The 17,838-nt window shown below is 38.8% G+C and overlaps 1 protein-coding gene across 7 annotated transcripts in view; it reads right to left on the bottom strand.

Moving 5' to 3' along the window:
- The window catches only part of MARCHF8 (membrane associated ring-CH-type finger 8), a 135,537-nt gene that overhangs the window by 39,362 nt on the left and 78,337 nt on the right, over positions 1 to 17,838 (bottom strand). Inside the window, exon 1 of one of the 7 annotated variants that reach the window (XM_059169603.1) lies at positions 6,997 to 7,168. The exons of the other annotated variants lie outside the window; for them this stretch is intronic. Coding sequence (XP_059025586.1) covers positions 6,997 to 7,008 — 12 coding nt within the window. The 5' untranslated portion in view covers positions 7,009 to 7,168. Of the gene's footprint in view, positions 1 to 6,996; positions 7,169 to 17,838 lie in introns of those variants that run through there. 7 annotated transcript variants of the gene reach the window in all.

A 17,838-nucleotide genomic window follows, 5' to 3' on the forward strand; every position in this document is an offset into this window, starting at 1 on the left:
CTTCAAACCTCTCAGACTGTTTTTTAGAGTCCATAGTCTCTCATGGTTGGTTCACCCCCCCCTTCCAATTTCCCCCAACTCCCTTCTCCTCTAAATGTCTATCTTTATGCCAATACCATGCTGTTTTGATTACTGTAGCTTCTGAAATCAGGAAGTATGAGGCTTCTAACCCTGTCCTTTTTTCATAATATCATTTTGCTATTTTGGGTCCCCTGAGATTCCATATGAATTTTAGGATGGATGTTTTACTTTGGTTACTGCTGACCTTTTAACAATAGTAAATTTTCCAGGGGCACCTGGCTGGCTCAGTGGGTTAAGCCTGTCTTCAGCTCAGGTCAGGTCCTGGGATCCAGCCCTGCATTGGGCTCTCTGCTCAGCCGGGAGCCTATTTCCCCCTCTCTCTCTGCCTGCCTCTCTGTCTATTTGTGATCTCTAGCTCTCTCTCTCTCTGTCAAATAAATAAATAAAAATCTTTAAAAAATAAAAATTAAAAAAACAGTCTTCTAATACACGAACATAGGATGCCTTTACATTTACCTATATCTGCTTTGATTTCTTTCAGCAGTGTTTTACAATTTTCAGGGTAGGTATCTTTCATCTCCTTGGTTAATCAACAAAAAACTCCTAAAATAAGTAAGTTCAGCAAAGTAAAAGGCACAAAATAAACACAAAAAACTTAACTGCATTTGTCTATATATCAATCAACAAAAGGACATGAAAATTATTATTTACAGTGCAAATCTAACAAGACTCGAATGCTAAAACTAAAACACTGATGAAAGAAATACAGAAGATCTAAATGAACAGATATACTGTGTTTATGGATTAGAAGACTCAATATAGGAAAGTTGTCAACTCTTCCCCAAACTGATATACAGTTTTAATTCAATTTCTATCAAAACCCCAGCAACTACTTTGTAGATACAGAGAAACTATTCTAAAATTTATATGGAGAGGTAATAGAATTAGAATACCTAAAACAACTGCATAAAAGAAGATTAAGGTGGGAATAAGAAGTTTATATGATTTCAAGACCTATGAAATAGCTACAGTAAGTAAAACTGTGTGGTGTTGGCAGAGGAAACAGACACACTGACCAATGGAACAAGACTGAGAATTCAGAAACAGATCCACACAATGGGCCAAACTGACTTTGGAGAAAGAATTTTCAGGAAATGGTGCTGGCGTCATCAGACAATAAGCAACAAAACAAGACAAAAACCTGTAAAACTTCTAGAAAAAAACAAAAACAAATCTTTAGAATTAGGTAAAGAGTTCTTATACTTGATGTCTAAAATATGACTGACACAGGGGCACCTGGGTGGCTCAGTGGGTTAAAGCCTCTGCCTTCAGCTCAGGTCATGATCTCAGGGTCCTGGGATCAAGCCCCACATTGGGCTCTCTGCTTAGCGGGGAGACTGCTTCCTCCCTTCTCTCTCTATGCCTGACTCTCTGCCTACCTGGGATCTGTCTGTCAAATAAATAAATAAAATCTTTTAAAATTAATTAATTAATTAATTAATTGAAATATGACTGATGCAGAAAAGAAAAAAAATGGTAAATCAAACTAAAATTTAAAACTTTTTCTCCATTAAGAGGATGAAAATAAAAGCTACAGACTGAGAGAAAATATCTGAAAACGACATATCCAACTAAAGACTAGTATCTAGAATATATATAAATTCTGAAAATTCAACAGCACTAAAAATTTGATTAGAAAATGGGCAAAAGACATGTAAAGACATTCGAATAAGAAGATATGCGGATGGCAAATAATCATAGGAAAACACGTTCAACATCATTAGCCATTAGGGAAATAGAAATTAAACCATAATGCGATACCACTACACATCTATCAGAATGACTAAAATAGAAAATAGTAACATCACCAAATTCTGGCAGAGGATACAGAGAATCTGGATCATGTGTATATTGCTTGCAGGAATATAAACATATTTACTGTGGAAAAACACTGGAAGTTTCTCTAAAAATTAAACATGCAAATACCACATGAAATAGCCATTGTTCTTCTGGGCATTTATCCCAGAGAAGTGAAAACATATGTTCATATAAAAACTTGTACCTGGAGGACGCCTGGGTGGCTCAGTTGGTTGGCATTTGACACTTGATTTCGGCTCTAATCGTGATCTCGGGATCATGGGATTGAGCCCGGGAATCAGGCTATCCATTGAACTCTGCCTGCCCCTCTCCCTCCCCCTCTGCCCCTCTCCCTGCCCATGTAGGCTCTCTCTCAAATAAAATATTTTTTAAAAAAAAGCCTTGTACATTGGTGTTTACAGCAGCTTCGTTCAAACAAAGTCTTTCAAGAGGTGAATACTTGAACGCTCTGCTATATTGATACCATGGAACACCATTCAGCAGTAGGCAGGAAATCTCAAGAGAATTATACATAATTTAAAAAGCCACTCTCAAAAGTTCACAAATATGATTCCATTTATATAACATTATTTAGTTGACAAAACTACAGAAAAAAGAATAGATTAACGGTTGTCAGTGGTTACGGAGGGAAGTAAATATGGCTATAAAGGGCAACTGAAGGATCCTTGTGGTGATGGAAATATTCTAGATCTTGACTATATCAATGTCAGCATCCTGATTGTGACATTTCACTAGAGCTCTGTAAGATGTTACCATTGGGTGACAGTAGGTAAGGGTACATGAGAGTCTCTGTAACATTTTTTTACAACTTTGTATGTGCGATTTTATGATTTATAAGAAATGTATATTTGGTCATTCAGATGACCAAAATCTATTTCTCATATATATTTGGTTTTCATCCATAGTTTGCCGCTCACAGTTCCCAAAACCCTTGGAATTTCCTAAGCTGAGAGTGGTAAGGGTGTCGTTGGTTACGTTAATGAATGACTTAAGGATGGGGGGCCATGTGATTACAGAGTTGGAACTTTTACAGTAAAGGGGGTGAAGGCTATCAATTGCCAATGGCTAATGATTTAATCAACCAATCATACCTTATGTAATGAAGCCTCCATAAAAACCCAAAGGACAGAGTTTGAAAGGCTTTGGGGTTGGTGAACATGCAGGGATGTAGGTAAAGTGGTGCTCCTGCAGAGGACATGGGGGCTCTATGCCCTTTCCCTATACCCTGCCCTTATGCAACATTTCCAACTATCAGGTTGTCCCTAAATTGTATCTTTTTACAATAAACTGGTGATCTACTAAGTTAAACATTTCTCTGAGATTTGTAGCAGATTAATCAAACCCAAGTAGGGCAGGCATTGTGAGAACCCCTGATTTATAGCTGGTAGGGCAAAAGTACAGGTAACAACCTACACTTGTGACTGGTATCTGAAGTCCAAAGAAGGGGTCATGAGAACCTCCAATCTGCAGCCAGTTGGTCAGAAGCACAGGTAACAGCCCAGGTTTGTGACTGGCATCAGAAGGGAATGGTGGAGGTAAGGGGGGAAGTCTGGAAGAACTGAACTCATAATCTCTAGATCAGATGCTATCACCAAGTAGACAGTATCAGAATTGAGCTGAATTCTCAGACACTCTGCTGGTGTTCTGATAATTGCCTGGTGCTATGTAGGAAGCCCCTCTCCTCGTATTGGAATCAGTACCAGAACCAATATGTATGTATGTATGTATATATGTATGTATGTATCTGTGTGTTTGCGGTATACATGAATTAAACACCATAACTAAAACACAGAAGTTTTCGATTTGGAGATAAAAGCAAGATACAACTACATGCTACATACAAGAAAAATACTTTACATATATAAATACAAACAGGTTAAAAATAAAGCCAGGGACACCAATAACAAAATTACACTAATAGTAAGATGTAGTAAGATGACAGAGGTGTTGAAACTATCTGGCAAAGACTGCAGCTCAAATGACCATTTACAATTCTTAAAACATAAAATGGACTCAAAAGTAAAGAAATAAAAGAAGAAAAAAAAATCAATGACAGAAAAAGTATTCAATCTTACACAACAGAGAGAAAAAAAAAAGATTTAAAAAATATGGACAAAATCTCAGGGACCTGTGAAGCAAAACCAAATGGTTTAACAGTCCTATCACTGAAATCTAAAAAGGAGAACGAATACAGTGCTGAAAAATACTTGAACAAAAATTTGCTGAAATGCTCCCAAGTTCATAGAAAGACATAAACCTACAGCTTAAAGAAGGCGAGTGAACTACAAATAGGATAGACAAACAAAAAACTTACTAGAAATCTTGCTTTAAAAAATAATCACCTTCGGGGCGCCTGGGTGGCTCAGTGGATTGGGGCCTCTGCCTTCGGCTCCGGTCATGATCCCAGGGTCCTGGGATTGAGCCCCACATCGGGCTCTCTTGCTTAGCAGGGAGCCTACTTCCCTTCCTCTCTCTCTGCCTGCCTCTCTGCCTACTTGGGATCTCTGTCTGTCAAATAAGTAAATAAAAAAATTTTAAAAAAATAATAATCGCCTTGGTCAAAGCTCTGGATTGAACTTGCCGCCACCCAAGTTCCTATGTTGAAGCCCTAACACCCAAAGTGACTGTATTTGGAGATGGGGCTTAAAGAGGTACATAGAGTTAAATCGGTCATAAGTGGCCCTCACCCAACAGGTCTGGTGGCCTTATGAGAAGAGGAAGAGAAAGAGACATCTCTGTCTCCAAACTCGTACTATTTTGTTACAGCTGCCCAAGCAGTCTAATATAATTGGCAAAAAGAAATATTACGAAGTAATCTACACCTATCTCAAAAATAAAAGCAAAACTCAGATAGTTTTAAGGAATAACAAAAAATGGCACATACTTTATAAGAAGTTCAAATCTGAAATAAAATATAGAGCACAACTTGAGTCATTACAATTATAACCCAGGAAAAAAACAATTGTATCACAAAATTTGGTGGGGGGAGCTTATAAAATTGTATTTCAACACACGGACTACGCAATTTATTTAAAGTTATACAAAATGCATCAATAGCTGTCTTCAGTAAAACAGTTCAAATTTACAGTAATGTGACTATCCACTTCACTTTTTTTTAGCTTTAACACAATAATGAAGTAACAAGAAACTAGAAAGCATGAGACCATAACAGTAACCATTTTTTCTTGGCCATTCATCTGTACTCTCTGGACTTCAGTTTTGCCCTTTATAAAGAGGGCTTGTATGGAAGGGGGTGGGTCAGAGAAGTTAACAAAGAGGACCCCTTTGGTTAGTCTGAGCTCCCAAATGTGATATATCTAGGGAGAAAATATGTTGCCCTATTTAGTTCTACTCAGCACCACACATACTACAGTTTTCAAATCAGCCCTGAAGATATGAATAAATGGGTTTATAGTTCCAAAAACCCTTCTGACATAGACTAATTAATATTTTTTTAAATGTTAAATGTAACTGCATGAGTAGAGTGATAATCTTCCTAGTAATGTATTGATGAATACAAACTTTTTCAAATGAGTTTTCCATTAATTTTCATTTTTATTTTTTGAACATGAAATAGTTATGCTGAAAAAAATTCAATGTCTTTGTATTCCTTATTCATATTTTAAAAACTTAATTATACAAACAGTAAAGCAGATTTTTAATTTCTGTCATTTAAAAACTCTATATATCCAATAAATTCATAGACCCTTGAGGTTAGCTGAAAAATCTTTATCAATACAAATCAGAATACATTAGCTATAAAAGTTATTATAGAAACTATAGCACTGAAAATACTTCCCACAGTGCTGCATAAGTAACCGTTATAGAAAGAGTGTTCAATTTCTTTAATATAGAATGCATTCATTCAGGGAACACATTCATTGACCACCAACTATGTGTCAGGTACCACTCTAAGTCCTTGAGAATGATGAATGAACAAAACAAAACAAAAATTCCTACACTTGGGGAGCCTAGGTGGCTCTGCTGGATGGGTGTCTGACTCTTGGTTTTGGCTCTGGTCATGACTTCAGAGTCGGGGGATTCAAGCTTTGTGCTTGGCTAGGAGTCTGCTAGAGTTTATCTCCTCTCCCTCTGCTCTTCCCCCTGCTCATGCTCTCTAAGATAAATAGGTAAAATCTTTAAAAAAATAATAAATAAATAAAAATAAAGATTCCTACTATTGTAGAGCTTGAGAAAATGGTGCAGAAGGAGACTGTTCTTCTTTCCTGATTGTCTCAGAGCTCAGAGTGATGTCTGTTCACTGAAGAGTTTCAAAACTGTAAGTGGTATTTCATGGTGAAATACATACATCCAGTTTGGCCCAGATGCCACGAGGCTCTGATTCCTTTCATCTCCACTATCTTTGTCCCTTATAGGTCAAGAGCATCTCATAGTCTTAGCAAAGTTAACGGAGATAGATAGCATCCATACAAAATCAGACAGACATGCAAATGGCAACATTAGAATGTCCCTGACAAATGAAATTACATGTCTGGTTTAGATACACACAAACACACACACACACGGTATTACCAACAAACAGAACTAAGAGCCATTGTTACTGTTCCGTCTTTATGCATTTTCTATCCTGTAAGAAGCTAAAATAAATCTTCCCAGAATAAATGCTCCAGTGAAAGAACCAAGCAAGGAGCCTTCTGAAAACAAAACTTCCTCAGGAAAATGCAAGGGAGCCTGCAGCTGTGCTCATTCCAATTAAAAACTAAGTTTTCTCTTTCAGAATCTTTCCAAAGCCATAATTCCCTGATTTAAATTTATATGGGCAGTATCACATAAAAAAAAAACAAAAAAGATACTTTTTACACTAGCAGGAGAATACCATTAAAAGAAATCTGCTATAATTTATACACTTAAATGCTCATTTGGCTTAAGAATACTTTTCACAATTTCAAGGAACAGTTTTGTTACAAAGCACACCCTTGAAAATGGAATTAAATCCCTAAGCTTCTCTGGTTGAGAACCTCAACAGTGAGGCGTCCTTGAACAATTCTGGTTCTCTCTGTATTTACTCCATAAGGCCTAATGCATCCCTAAAATCAATGAGAAATCCGGCCACTGCTGATAGGGCACATCTCCTACCTGAAGCTTCATTTTCCAGCAAGATGCATCAGGGAGTCCTCAGTGCAGCTCTCCCCAGCAGCATGTTCCTGGGTTCCTCTGCACGGCAGCTGCCGCCCTACAGCAGCCAGCAGACGCACATCTGCGCAGCTGGACTTGTAAAGGCTTGCTGGAGCCCTTGGCATACCACTGCTGTGATCAAATTGGACTAACTACTTCCTCCAGCTGATTTCCAAGGAACTAGATAGTGAATGAATAATTCATGACAAGTCCATTCCAGCAAACCATTTCTGCTCTACGGTCTACTCCCCACAGCAATTTGCAATGTAAAGATTCTAAAGCCTATACTTGCTGGCAAAGAATGAAAGTTCACTTTCCTAGTCAATGACAGTAAATGTTAGTAGATCTGTTTGCTCTTCTTTCGTGCTAACCTATCACCCAGACTTACTTAAGAGATTTTTTAAAATGTAGGAAAGGTAAATGATTAACCACAGATATTGGACATATGCACACAAAGAATTTTTTCTCCATAAAACCTGTCCTACACAGTGGTTTCTGGTGGTAGGAAAAGCAGCAAAGTGCTTGCTCTAAGATCAGCAGGTCAGTACTTACATTTAGCAAAAGACCAGTTCCAGCAGAGCACAGGAAATCATCACATGGTAGGGGAGGGGAGTTTCAGTATCAATGCCAGGAAACAAATTGCTTCAAAGGGGAATTTTCCTGGTCTCTCAGGCTATAAATATAACTTTCATCTCATTGGTATTCTTCTAGGAAGAACATGAACATTCATTTTCACCAATTTGTCCGTGTTTACATATTTCCAAATGAGTGATATCTAAAGTAGTCAAATCTCTGCAACCAAATACATGATGCCAAGAGGAATGTGAACAACAAAAAAGAACTCCTTCTAGCTCAGATCCATATCCAGGAAATCCAATCCTACACCTATCATTTTTACCTGCTTCAGCCTTTCTTTCCTTTTCTTCTGCACTCACTAGAGCTGTCTCAAGCTCGTGCCCTGTCAGTAAGTTCATTTTCCAGATATGACTACTCTGTTCCTAGCTACTTCTAATGTATTTGTTCTGCAAACTGGTTCTCATGTGACTCCTTGGCTTTGTATTCTTCCCTTTTCACCTCATTCTGCCATTTTATTATTTTTTTCATTCTTTTATTATAGCATTTTATCCAACCCAGGTCCTTAGCAGCTTACTCCTTAATAGCTTACTCGGGAATTCTCTTCATTCTGAAGGGAAATGAGTATTTCTTCAAGAATAGACTCTGCATCCTTCTTCTATACATCCTATGCTTGTGCCTTTCCCTCCTTCCTGCCATGTATTCAGAGGGCTTGTGATGTCTTCTTGTTGGCTCAAGCTTCACGAGGATGTTGTGCAGAGCACATGACCTTCTTTTATATGAGTTAGTGAAGTTTTCATTGTTTAAGTCAGGTTGGGTTGGTTGTTCTGTTACTTAGAGCTTAAAGCATCCTCCTTGGACTATCTGTTTACATCATTAAACCCTCTTTTGTTAGCCTTTATATTTTTAAAATTAACACAGAACCTCAAACTGATTATTAAGACTCAAGTATGGCTGAGGATGCTAAAAAAAAATCAAAATCAGTGATTCTCAGAATGAACAGAGACAAAAGTCATCTATTCCAACCCAACACAGAACCTGAATCCTTGTATAATACTGAAGCTCTGGCTGTTTCTCCTCAACACTCCCAGGAACAAAGAGTTCTCCAGCCACCTCCCAAGGCAACCGATTTGCTTCAATCTGCTGATAAATGAATCCTTGTTACTGTCAGGCTCATCATCCTTTGGCCTGAGGGGTCTACTGGAACACTGGGTTTTAAGAGCAAATTAAAAAGAGGGCGAGCAGTTTGACACAATACTGGCAGCAGCAGCACAGCGATGGCATGAACAAGGCACGCTATGGACACCAATTTTCCCAAGAATTATCAGTTAGTTGGCAGAACTGTGGCTCCATTAGCATTTAACCAGATTATGAAAACTCTTTCTCAGGATGGACTACACACATATAGAATTCTATGCTGCATTTTAGGGCCTCTTTCCACTCCTCACTATAAGAATAAAAACGTGAGAGGTGCCTGGGTGATCAGTTGATTAAACATCTGCCTTAGGCTGAGGTCAGGATCCTAGGGTCCTGAAATTGAGTCCTGTATTGGGCTCCCTGCTCAGCAGGGAGTCCGCTTCTCCTTCTACCCTCTGCTTGTGCTCTGTCCCTCTCTCCCCAAATAAATAAATAAATAAATAAATAAATAAATAAATGAAATCTTTTTTAAAAAGAATGATGAGGGTGCCTGGGTGGCTCAGTGGGTTAAGCCGCTGCCTTCGGCTCAAGTCATGATCTCAGGGTCCTGGGATCGAGTCCTGCATCAGGCTCTCTGCTCAGCAGCGAGCCTGTTCCCTCTCCCTCTCTCTGCCTGCCTCTCCATCTACTTGTGATTTCTCTCTGTCAGATAAATAAATAAAATCTTTTAAAAAATAAAATAAAAAAGAATGATGATCTGAGTATCATGTAAAAAGGAGAACCTCTGCTATAAGAACGACCTATAGGGGTGCCTGGGTGGTTTGGTTGGTTAACCGGCCAACTCTTGATTTTGGCTCAGGTCATGATCTCAGGGGTCTTGAGAGTGACCCATGCACTGAGGTCCACCTCCGTGGGGAGTCTGCTTGAGGATGCTCTCTCCCTCTCTCCCTCTGCCCCTTCCCCACTCATGTGCACTCTCTCTCTCGCTCACTAATAAATGAATCTTTTAGAAAAGGGCCTATCAGTTTTATAAGAAACTAAAGCTACAAGAGAAGATTCTGGAACCTAGAATCATTCAAGTTTTCTTCTATTTTCCATGTCCTCTTCAGCAGACTAAAGTTTGGGTAAACACATCCTAAATATCATAGGTAAGGTTTTCAACATTTTTCTATGACAAACCATGAGAAAAACATAAAAGACTGCTGGATAATATATTAATTCTGCATGATAAACTAATTCTGCAATTTTGAGATACTCATCGTTTTAGTCACAATCTACTGGATTTTTTGTATACTCTAAAATATAACAAATTTTTTGAGTTATTATTCTATTTCTTCCTTTTGTCTCTCAACTACTGTCATCTATTCCTTATCTCAACTTCCTCTTTTCAAGTATCTTATGGCTGGGTTTAAAACTCTCACTGAAAGAAACATTCTTCAAGATTTTAAAACATACATATTTTCTGGTAAAGGTTTTTTTCTCCAAAGATCATTTCATCTGGCAGCTGAAACAACAGATGATGAACTCACAGCATATTCCAAGCATCTCATGAAGAACTGATTCCTTTGGGGTGTCTGAGGTGAAAGGCCTGATTATGGAGGGCCTGGCCTTCATTAAAAAAAAAAAAAAATGAAGTAGGGCAAGATGGTGTTGGTCAGGCAAACCATTTCAACTTTCATAAAAACTCTACATCAGGAGCACTTGTCTGCCTTTGGCTCAGGTCATGATCCCAAGGTCCTGGGATCAAGCCCCACATCAGGCCCTCTGCTCAGCAGGGAGCCTGCTTCTCCCTCTAACCCTTGCTCCGTGTGCTCTCCCTTATCCTCTCTCTTTCAAGTAAATAAAATCTTAACAACAACAACAACAACAACAACAAAAACTCTACATCAAAGTTGGACTTCCCCGGAGTATTTTCAGTCTATATTACAATGCCACATGAAATGCAGGATAGAAAGCCTTAGGTGAGACAGAATACAGAGGTTGCGGCTTAATTACAGTACACATGTACTCTCCCCCACCACTGATGACATTCCAATGAAGACCTTCAAGTTCTTAAGACCATTACAATGACATGTCCCTAAAGCAGCAGAAAATATGAAAGGAAAGTAGCCATTACCCTACCTGCCTGTATCAACAATCACTCATGGATTTTCTCTGTCAGTGCCACTGTTCTGAGGACCCTGATGATGAAGTCTTGGCTCATCAGCTCTTAAACATTCTTAAATGCTCCTTCAAATTTTGCCCAATACCCTGGACAAGCTATCTGGTTTGCTCTAACCTCTACTATACGTTTATTTGAGTCTTTCAGAAGGACTGGTCTTCCTTGGTTACTAAAGTTACCCAAGAGAGCATACTGTGTGAGAACTTAGTAGATCTTTTCTACATTATCTCTAGAATGCCAGTCCTAGCCTGGCCTACTGATAACAGCTCAGCAGCAAACTGTGCCCTCAGACATCGGTACAGTTTTCTACCTGGAGCCTTCTTCTCATTTATCTGCCACATACAAGAACATTCTTGAAGCTACCACTCTCTTATCATTGCTCTACACCACAATGTTTCTAATAAAGCACGCATTATATACTTATTGAAACAATTTAGCTTTCAAACCACTGTAGTTGTCGGAGGACTGGGGGCCTTACCAGTTTTAGAGCAGACATACTGAAAATCCCACAGCTACAGAAACTCTAACAGATGTGCTGGGAAGAAGTCTACACAAGAAAATCTTTCCCAGGGGCACCTGGGTGGCTCAGTGGGTTAAAGCCTCTGCCTTCGGCTCAGGTCATGATCCCGGGGTCCTGGGATCGAGTCCCGCACTGGGCTCTCTGCTCAGCAGGGAGCCTGCTTTTCCCTCTCTCTCTGCCTGCCTCTCTGCCTACTTGTGATCTCTGTCTGTGAAATAAATAAATAAAATCTTTTTTAAAAAAACATGAATTAAAAAAAAAAAGAAAGAAAGAAAATCTTTCCCAGATTTTTCCAAATGCCACTGCATACTTTTTTTTTTTAAACATACTCTTAAAATGAAAATTCAAGTATTTGAGTAGAATTACAATTACCATTTACAAAAGGTTGAGTATATCTTCATTCAAAGCTGGATAGCTGTATGTTACAAGGGATTTCTGTTGATGACTAAAATATCATCCATTCTCAGGACCCTTGTACCTGGTGCTAGAATGCAGCTTGGCTCCCCAGGAGTTCCCAGAACCCTCTGCTCCACATGCCCTCAGTCCTAGTACTGCCTCCAAAGCTGAAGGTCCATTCCACTTGCACTCCCCTATCACGTCTGGGGGCCTCATGGTTTCCAGGTATTTCCCTCCTTTGTGGGTCCTCTCTGTATTTCCCTCCTTTCCCCAATTAAAGTTCTAGCCTGGGGGGGGGGGAGATCATCCCAACCAGTAAGGAATTCATACTCTATTATGGGGATATAAACACAGGACTACAGGTAACAATCATGTAGTAGAATTTTTTAAATGCCACATCAAATAAACAGATGCTAATTTCTCTTTTTCTCTTTTACATATCTACCCATTACAACCCATTCATGGAAGAAGAGAATGGAGGATGGGGTGAAAGAATGGAGTCCCTAATAGGCATATGAATGAGAGAATTTATAAATACTTTATACAGGCCTATAGAAAAAAACAGAGTATTCACAGTAACAAACATCGAAGCAATTCTTGAATACTTGATATAATATACAGTATATTATCAAATTTATAATTTAACAAACTCAATTATATCAGATTAAATTCCTTCAATGCTAGAAAAAATTAATGCTAAATATATACCAGGGGGAAAAAAGTACAAATGAAGATTTGTGCGGTTTGGATAAAGCAAAATCAGACTTTGGATTCAGAAAGGGAGTAGGATCTGAAATAGGTATTAAGTAGGATTCAGACTTGTGCCAGTCACCCAACTGCATGCTTTTGTTACGTTCTAAAGACTGATGTAGTCTATGAATTCCTTTCCACCACAAAAGAGAGGATGTGGAGAAAATATCAAGGTGAGATTACTAAAACCTACTGCAATTACTGTACTGCTAAAAACAAATTAGCCTGGCAGCAAGAATATAATTTCATTTTTTATTAATAGGAGGTAGAAAATAGAAAATACAAAATATTTTGAAAATTAAATATAACTAGAATATTTCATGATAAAATTCAATAAAGAGGCATTAACTTTGTTGAATGGTACACATTTTATCTGAAAGAAACTACAAAATATTTTTATCCTTACATTTTACCTGAAATAACCTGAAACACTGTGTAGTCCCAGAAAATATTCTAGTCACATTTAAAACAATCAGCTTCACTAACAAGTACTGCTTCAGCTGTTCAAATATGCATTACTCCATCGTTATGACCATCATAGCAACCGAGAACTGAGAATAGCTGAAATATTAGCTTATCTTTAAATATGTTATCTTAAAAAAAATTTCTATCACTTGAAACTTACTTTGCTCTGCTCTCAAAGGTTTCTCCCTCAAAAGCTCTTGACTAAAGAACAGTAATTGGGAGCAGAAGAGATGAAATCACTTTCATGAAGCTATCTATGCTATGAGTTCAAAATATGCAATCACAGGGCAATATAGCCTAGCTCTGAGGCCTCAGAAATATAGTTCGTATAAGACAGAAAAAGATAAATGGCCTAGGTATTATAACGAAGTAATGTGATTACTTATTAAAATATTTCCCCAAATCAGTAATTCCACTTGTCCCCCCGATGGCCTGAGACGTTTATTTCCTAGGAATGGCAGCAGAGTTAAGTAAACGGATGTGTCCTCCTTCTTCCGAGGAGGGAATAGCTGCTGGGAGAGGAGGTGCAGGTGAGCAGTCCCAGGCTCCAGTGTACATGGAAGGGGAAAATCTGAAGATGGATGCCCTTAAGCCCACCCACACTTGTGCATCCTCTGGAAAGTCACACTTTCCTCCCAGAAATGGGTATGCCAGACTGAAGAATATTCTTAAATACATCAGAGAAAAAAGGTTAATCAGAAAGAGTGAGCCACTCTTTCTCATTTGAGAACACTGAAAGTACAGATATTTGATAGCACAACTTGCAAAAACCTAAACAAAGGAAGAAAATTCTCCTAAAATACAACACAGAGAAAATCTACAGCTAGTCACAACTTTATTTTAGATATTCTACTAATGTGATAGGTGAGGAATATCACTACTGGTCAGCAATAACCACATTTTAAAAACAGAACTCTCTATTCTGAGCATAAACATCAACCAATGTCTACATAATCCTAAAATATAAAAAAATTAGAATAAGATTTTAAAATATATGAGCATCTAGGAAGCATCTCATTAGATAACTTACCCACTTAGCCTTAAAATTGTTATTGTTTACTGTTTTTTCATTGTTTACTGCAATCCGAGCTTTATCTTATATCTGACAACAGCATAGTCTTTTATTTCCCAAAACTTTTTATTTTGAAAATTTTTTCATTTCCACAGAGGTTGAAGAATAATATGATACCCTATATCTTTCAACTAGATGCATTAACTAATATAAAATTTGCCACATTTGCTTTCTGATACACACATGCGCGCGCACACACACACACACACATTTTTTTTTCTCTTGTTATTTTTCTTTTTCTGGCAGAACCATTTGAAAGTTAGTTGCAGGGATCCCTGGGTGATTCAATCAGTTAAACATCAGACTCTTGGTTTCAGCTCAGGACAAGCTCTCATGAATGGTGAGATTAAGCCCTTTGCTGGGCTCCACAGTCAGCAGTCAGTCTCTCTCTCTTTCTCTCAAAATAAATAAATCTTTCTAAAAAATTAAAAAATAAAAAAAAACTTTTAAAAAAGAAAGTAAGTTGAACACATTATGTACCTTACCACTGAATATTTCTGTATGCATTTTCTAAGAAAAAGGATATTCTCCTATACAACCACAGTCCCATTTTTATGTCTAATAAAATTAACCATAAGTCTATACTTAACTTATCAACTAATACATACACACTATTCGAATGTCCCAGTTGTCTCAACATAGTTTATAGCAGCTAATTCTATCAAACAGGTTCCATTAAGGTTTACACATTACATTTGGTTGTTAAGCCCCTTTAAATCTAAAACAGTGCCCCCATATTTTTGTTTTTCATAATAATTTTTTAAAGTGAAGAGCTCAAAGTTTAAATTTTTCTCAGAAAAACTCTCAGTATTATCTTGAGCTTAATGGAATTTTTTCAAAGTTATGAAAGTGCACTTATTGGAAGACTCTGTTTAGTCTCTGTTATTAGTTACATCCGCGATAACAACTGCTATGGGTACACTGGCTATGGGAGGGCCACTGAGGCCAAGAAAGGAGGACAGTGATTCTCAATGAGTGATGAAAAGAACTATTCCAATAAGTAGAGGCTCATCCAAGTTCAGCAGAATCCTAGGTCACACAGTGTATTTAAAGAGAAGACCTCTGTTCTCAGGGAATAGCCGTCAATGAATCTTGGGGTACAGTACGAATCACTTGAGCATGTTTTTCACAGTGTGACTCAGCTTAGAAGAGCTAATCACACGGCTGATAATACTTAAGCATTATGCCTCAATTGGCCCAAGCCTAATTCAAAAACAATGCCCCAGGGTAAAAGACATTAAGACTTTCTTGTAATGCAACCACTACTAGTTATTCACATATCACCCAAATACCCTGAATCTGACAGCAGTCTCCTGCTATTTAAGAAAAGACATTTTGAAATGTGGTAAATTGAGTTCTTTATAAGCAAACACAAAAAAAAAAAAAACACACAAACTCAGCATAAGGAAGACTGAACAAAAGGCGCACTATTTCATGGCCTGAGCAAAAGTGGCATGGAAGAAAGATAAAATATTCTCAAACACAGCAAGCACCAGAAGCCACCTGAGGTGCTTGCTGCTGTGATAAGGAATGTCTCTGAGACAGTGACTCCAGATGGTGCCTCCCCTTCCTCAGTGTCCTGTCCCCCCTTTTTCTTCTCACAATTCATTCTGACAATTTTATCTCTTCCTAGGGCCTTCTTTACCATCTATATGCTACCCAACTTCAAAATTTCTCTCTTTCTAGCTCTTGCTTCAATAGATTTCTCTCTAAAGACTGAGACACAACTGAATTCTGGACATCTTCAGGTGACCCACCCACACTTGCATGTTCACCATCAAATTAACCATCCAATTTCCCCATCTTTCTGATTAACCTGCTGCCCTTCCTCCATCAAAGTGAATGTCTTGACGAGACCTCACCTCCCCAAGACCACCACAATCCATTAGCCACTAGCACTGTTATCAGTCCCGCCTCCTGTCCATCTCCTGTGATCTGCTCACTTCTCCTCCCTGATGGCACCTCCCTGGTTTAGGCCGTCATCACACGGAGCATAGCATTAGCTTTCTGAGTGCTCTCCTCCCCCATCCCCTTCACCAAACCACAGTTACGTTACTAAAATAGAGCTCTACTCCTCACGGTTTCAGTTCCCTTAGCTCCACTGTGGCTATTCCCACCTCGTCTCACTGCTCCCCCACCTGATACGTCAAGCTCCAGCACAATGAGTTTTTCTCAATACTACGAATGTACCGTTCTTCTCTTCTCTACGAATTTTTGCTCCATACTGTACTGAACACTCTTCTCCTCAATCTTCAACCAGCTCTTACTTTTCAAGACTCATCTCTGACATCTCTTCTTCCAGAGAAGCCTCCCTGTCACCACAAGACTAGGTCGGGGTGCTTCTCTAGACCATGGCACTTACCACACCAAACTGGGCAACTGCCTATTTTCCCAGGCAGCAGTATGCAGAGCAGGAAGAGGGAGGCCGAAGTACAGAGACCAACATGTGGGTTGCTGCAGCAGGAGAGCCGACCAGGACCTGGACTACAGCCGAGGCGTGGCTTACAGAAGCATAAGACCTGGGAGATTCGGGCAGCAGTGAGGGCGTCTCTGTGTTACACAGCACTTATGCCCACCATCTGATGGCAAGTGCCATGAAACAGGTACTTAATATGGATCTGTTCAAAAAATGAACAGATCAATGAAGACAAGATAAAGACATAAGGAAGCAAACAGAAAAACACTGACTCGAGCTCAGTATAGACTCACTGAGTGCTGGGAGACTGAAGACACAGAGCAAGCGAAGCTAGGCGAGTTTCATCAGGAGGGACATGTGGTTTGGAGAGATAAAGACCAGTGGCTGGCAGAGCAGCATGCAAAAGGCAAGTGAATGAAGAGCGTAAGTGTGGAGGTTGGGTGTGAATACCAATTCTGATACTCGCCAACCGCCAACGGGGGAACCCTAGGCAACTCATCCAGCTGTTCTGTGCCTCACCTAGAAGATGAGGGTGACAATGGATGACAATGATAATGCCTAATGGTACTTGGATGAGGATCAAACGAATCCACTGAGTTAATGTTTGTAGAGTCCTTAGAAGAACTACGCCTTGTACAGAATAATCATGAAGTATGTTAAATTAAACAAATCCTTAGTAGAATCTCAACCTATTTCGATGCAGTAAAAATGGCCACCTGTGAAGTGAATAATTAATTAATGGTATATGCATACCTCTACTTATTGGAAGGAGATGTATCAACCATATTTACTGTAAAATGTGAAGAATTTTCTCAACCAGAGTTTTAGGTAACAGAACTGTTTTTACACATATACACACAATTCACAGTACAATGGGGAAACTGGAACTTCTGAGCTACACTAAAAAAATACAAAACTCTATTCCCATCTCCAATCACATACAAATCCTGGGAAAATACAGCAAAATAATTTTTAAAGGTTTTTTTATTTATTTGACATAGAGATACAGAGTATAAGTAGGCAGACCAGCAGGCAGAGGGAGAGAGAGAAGCAAACTCTCCACTGAGCAAGGAGCATGATGTGGGGCTCAATCCCAGGACCCTGACATCATGACCTGAGATGAAGGCAGCTGCTTAACCAATTGAGCCACCCAGGCACCCCAGCAAAATAACTTTTAGTACACAGCCGAGATCAAAAGCAAGAAGAAAAAAATTCCCAGAGGCCAAGAGCAAGGAAAAAAATTTAATGTCAGAGCATTAAACAAGAGGCTAAAGCTAAAGGAAAAAAACTAATTACAGGTTCACAGAGATAAA

Source organism: Mustela lutreola, chromosome 4 (genome assembly GCF_030435805.1).
Source record: "Mustela lutreola isolate mMusLut2 chromosome 4, mMusLut2.pri, whole genome shotgun sequence".
Classification (NCBI taxonomy): domain Eukaryota; kingdom Metazoa; phylum Chordata; class Mammalia; order Carnivora; family Mustelidae; genus Mustela; species Mustela lutreola.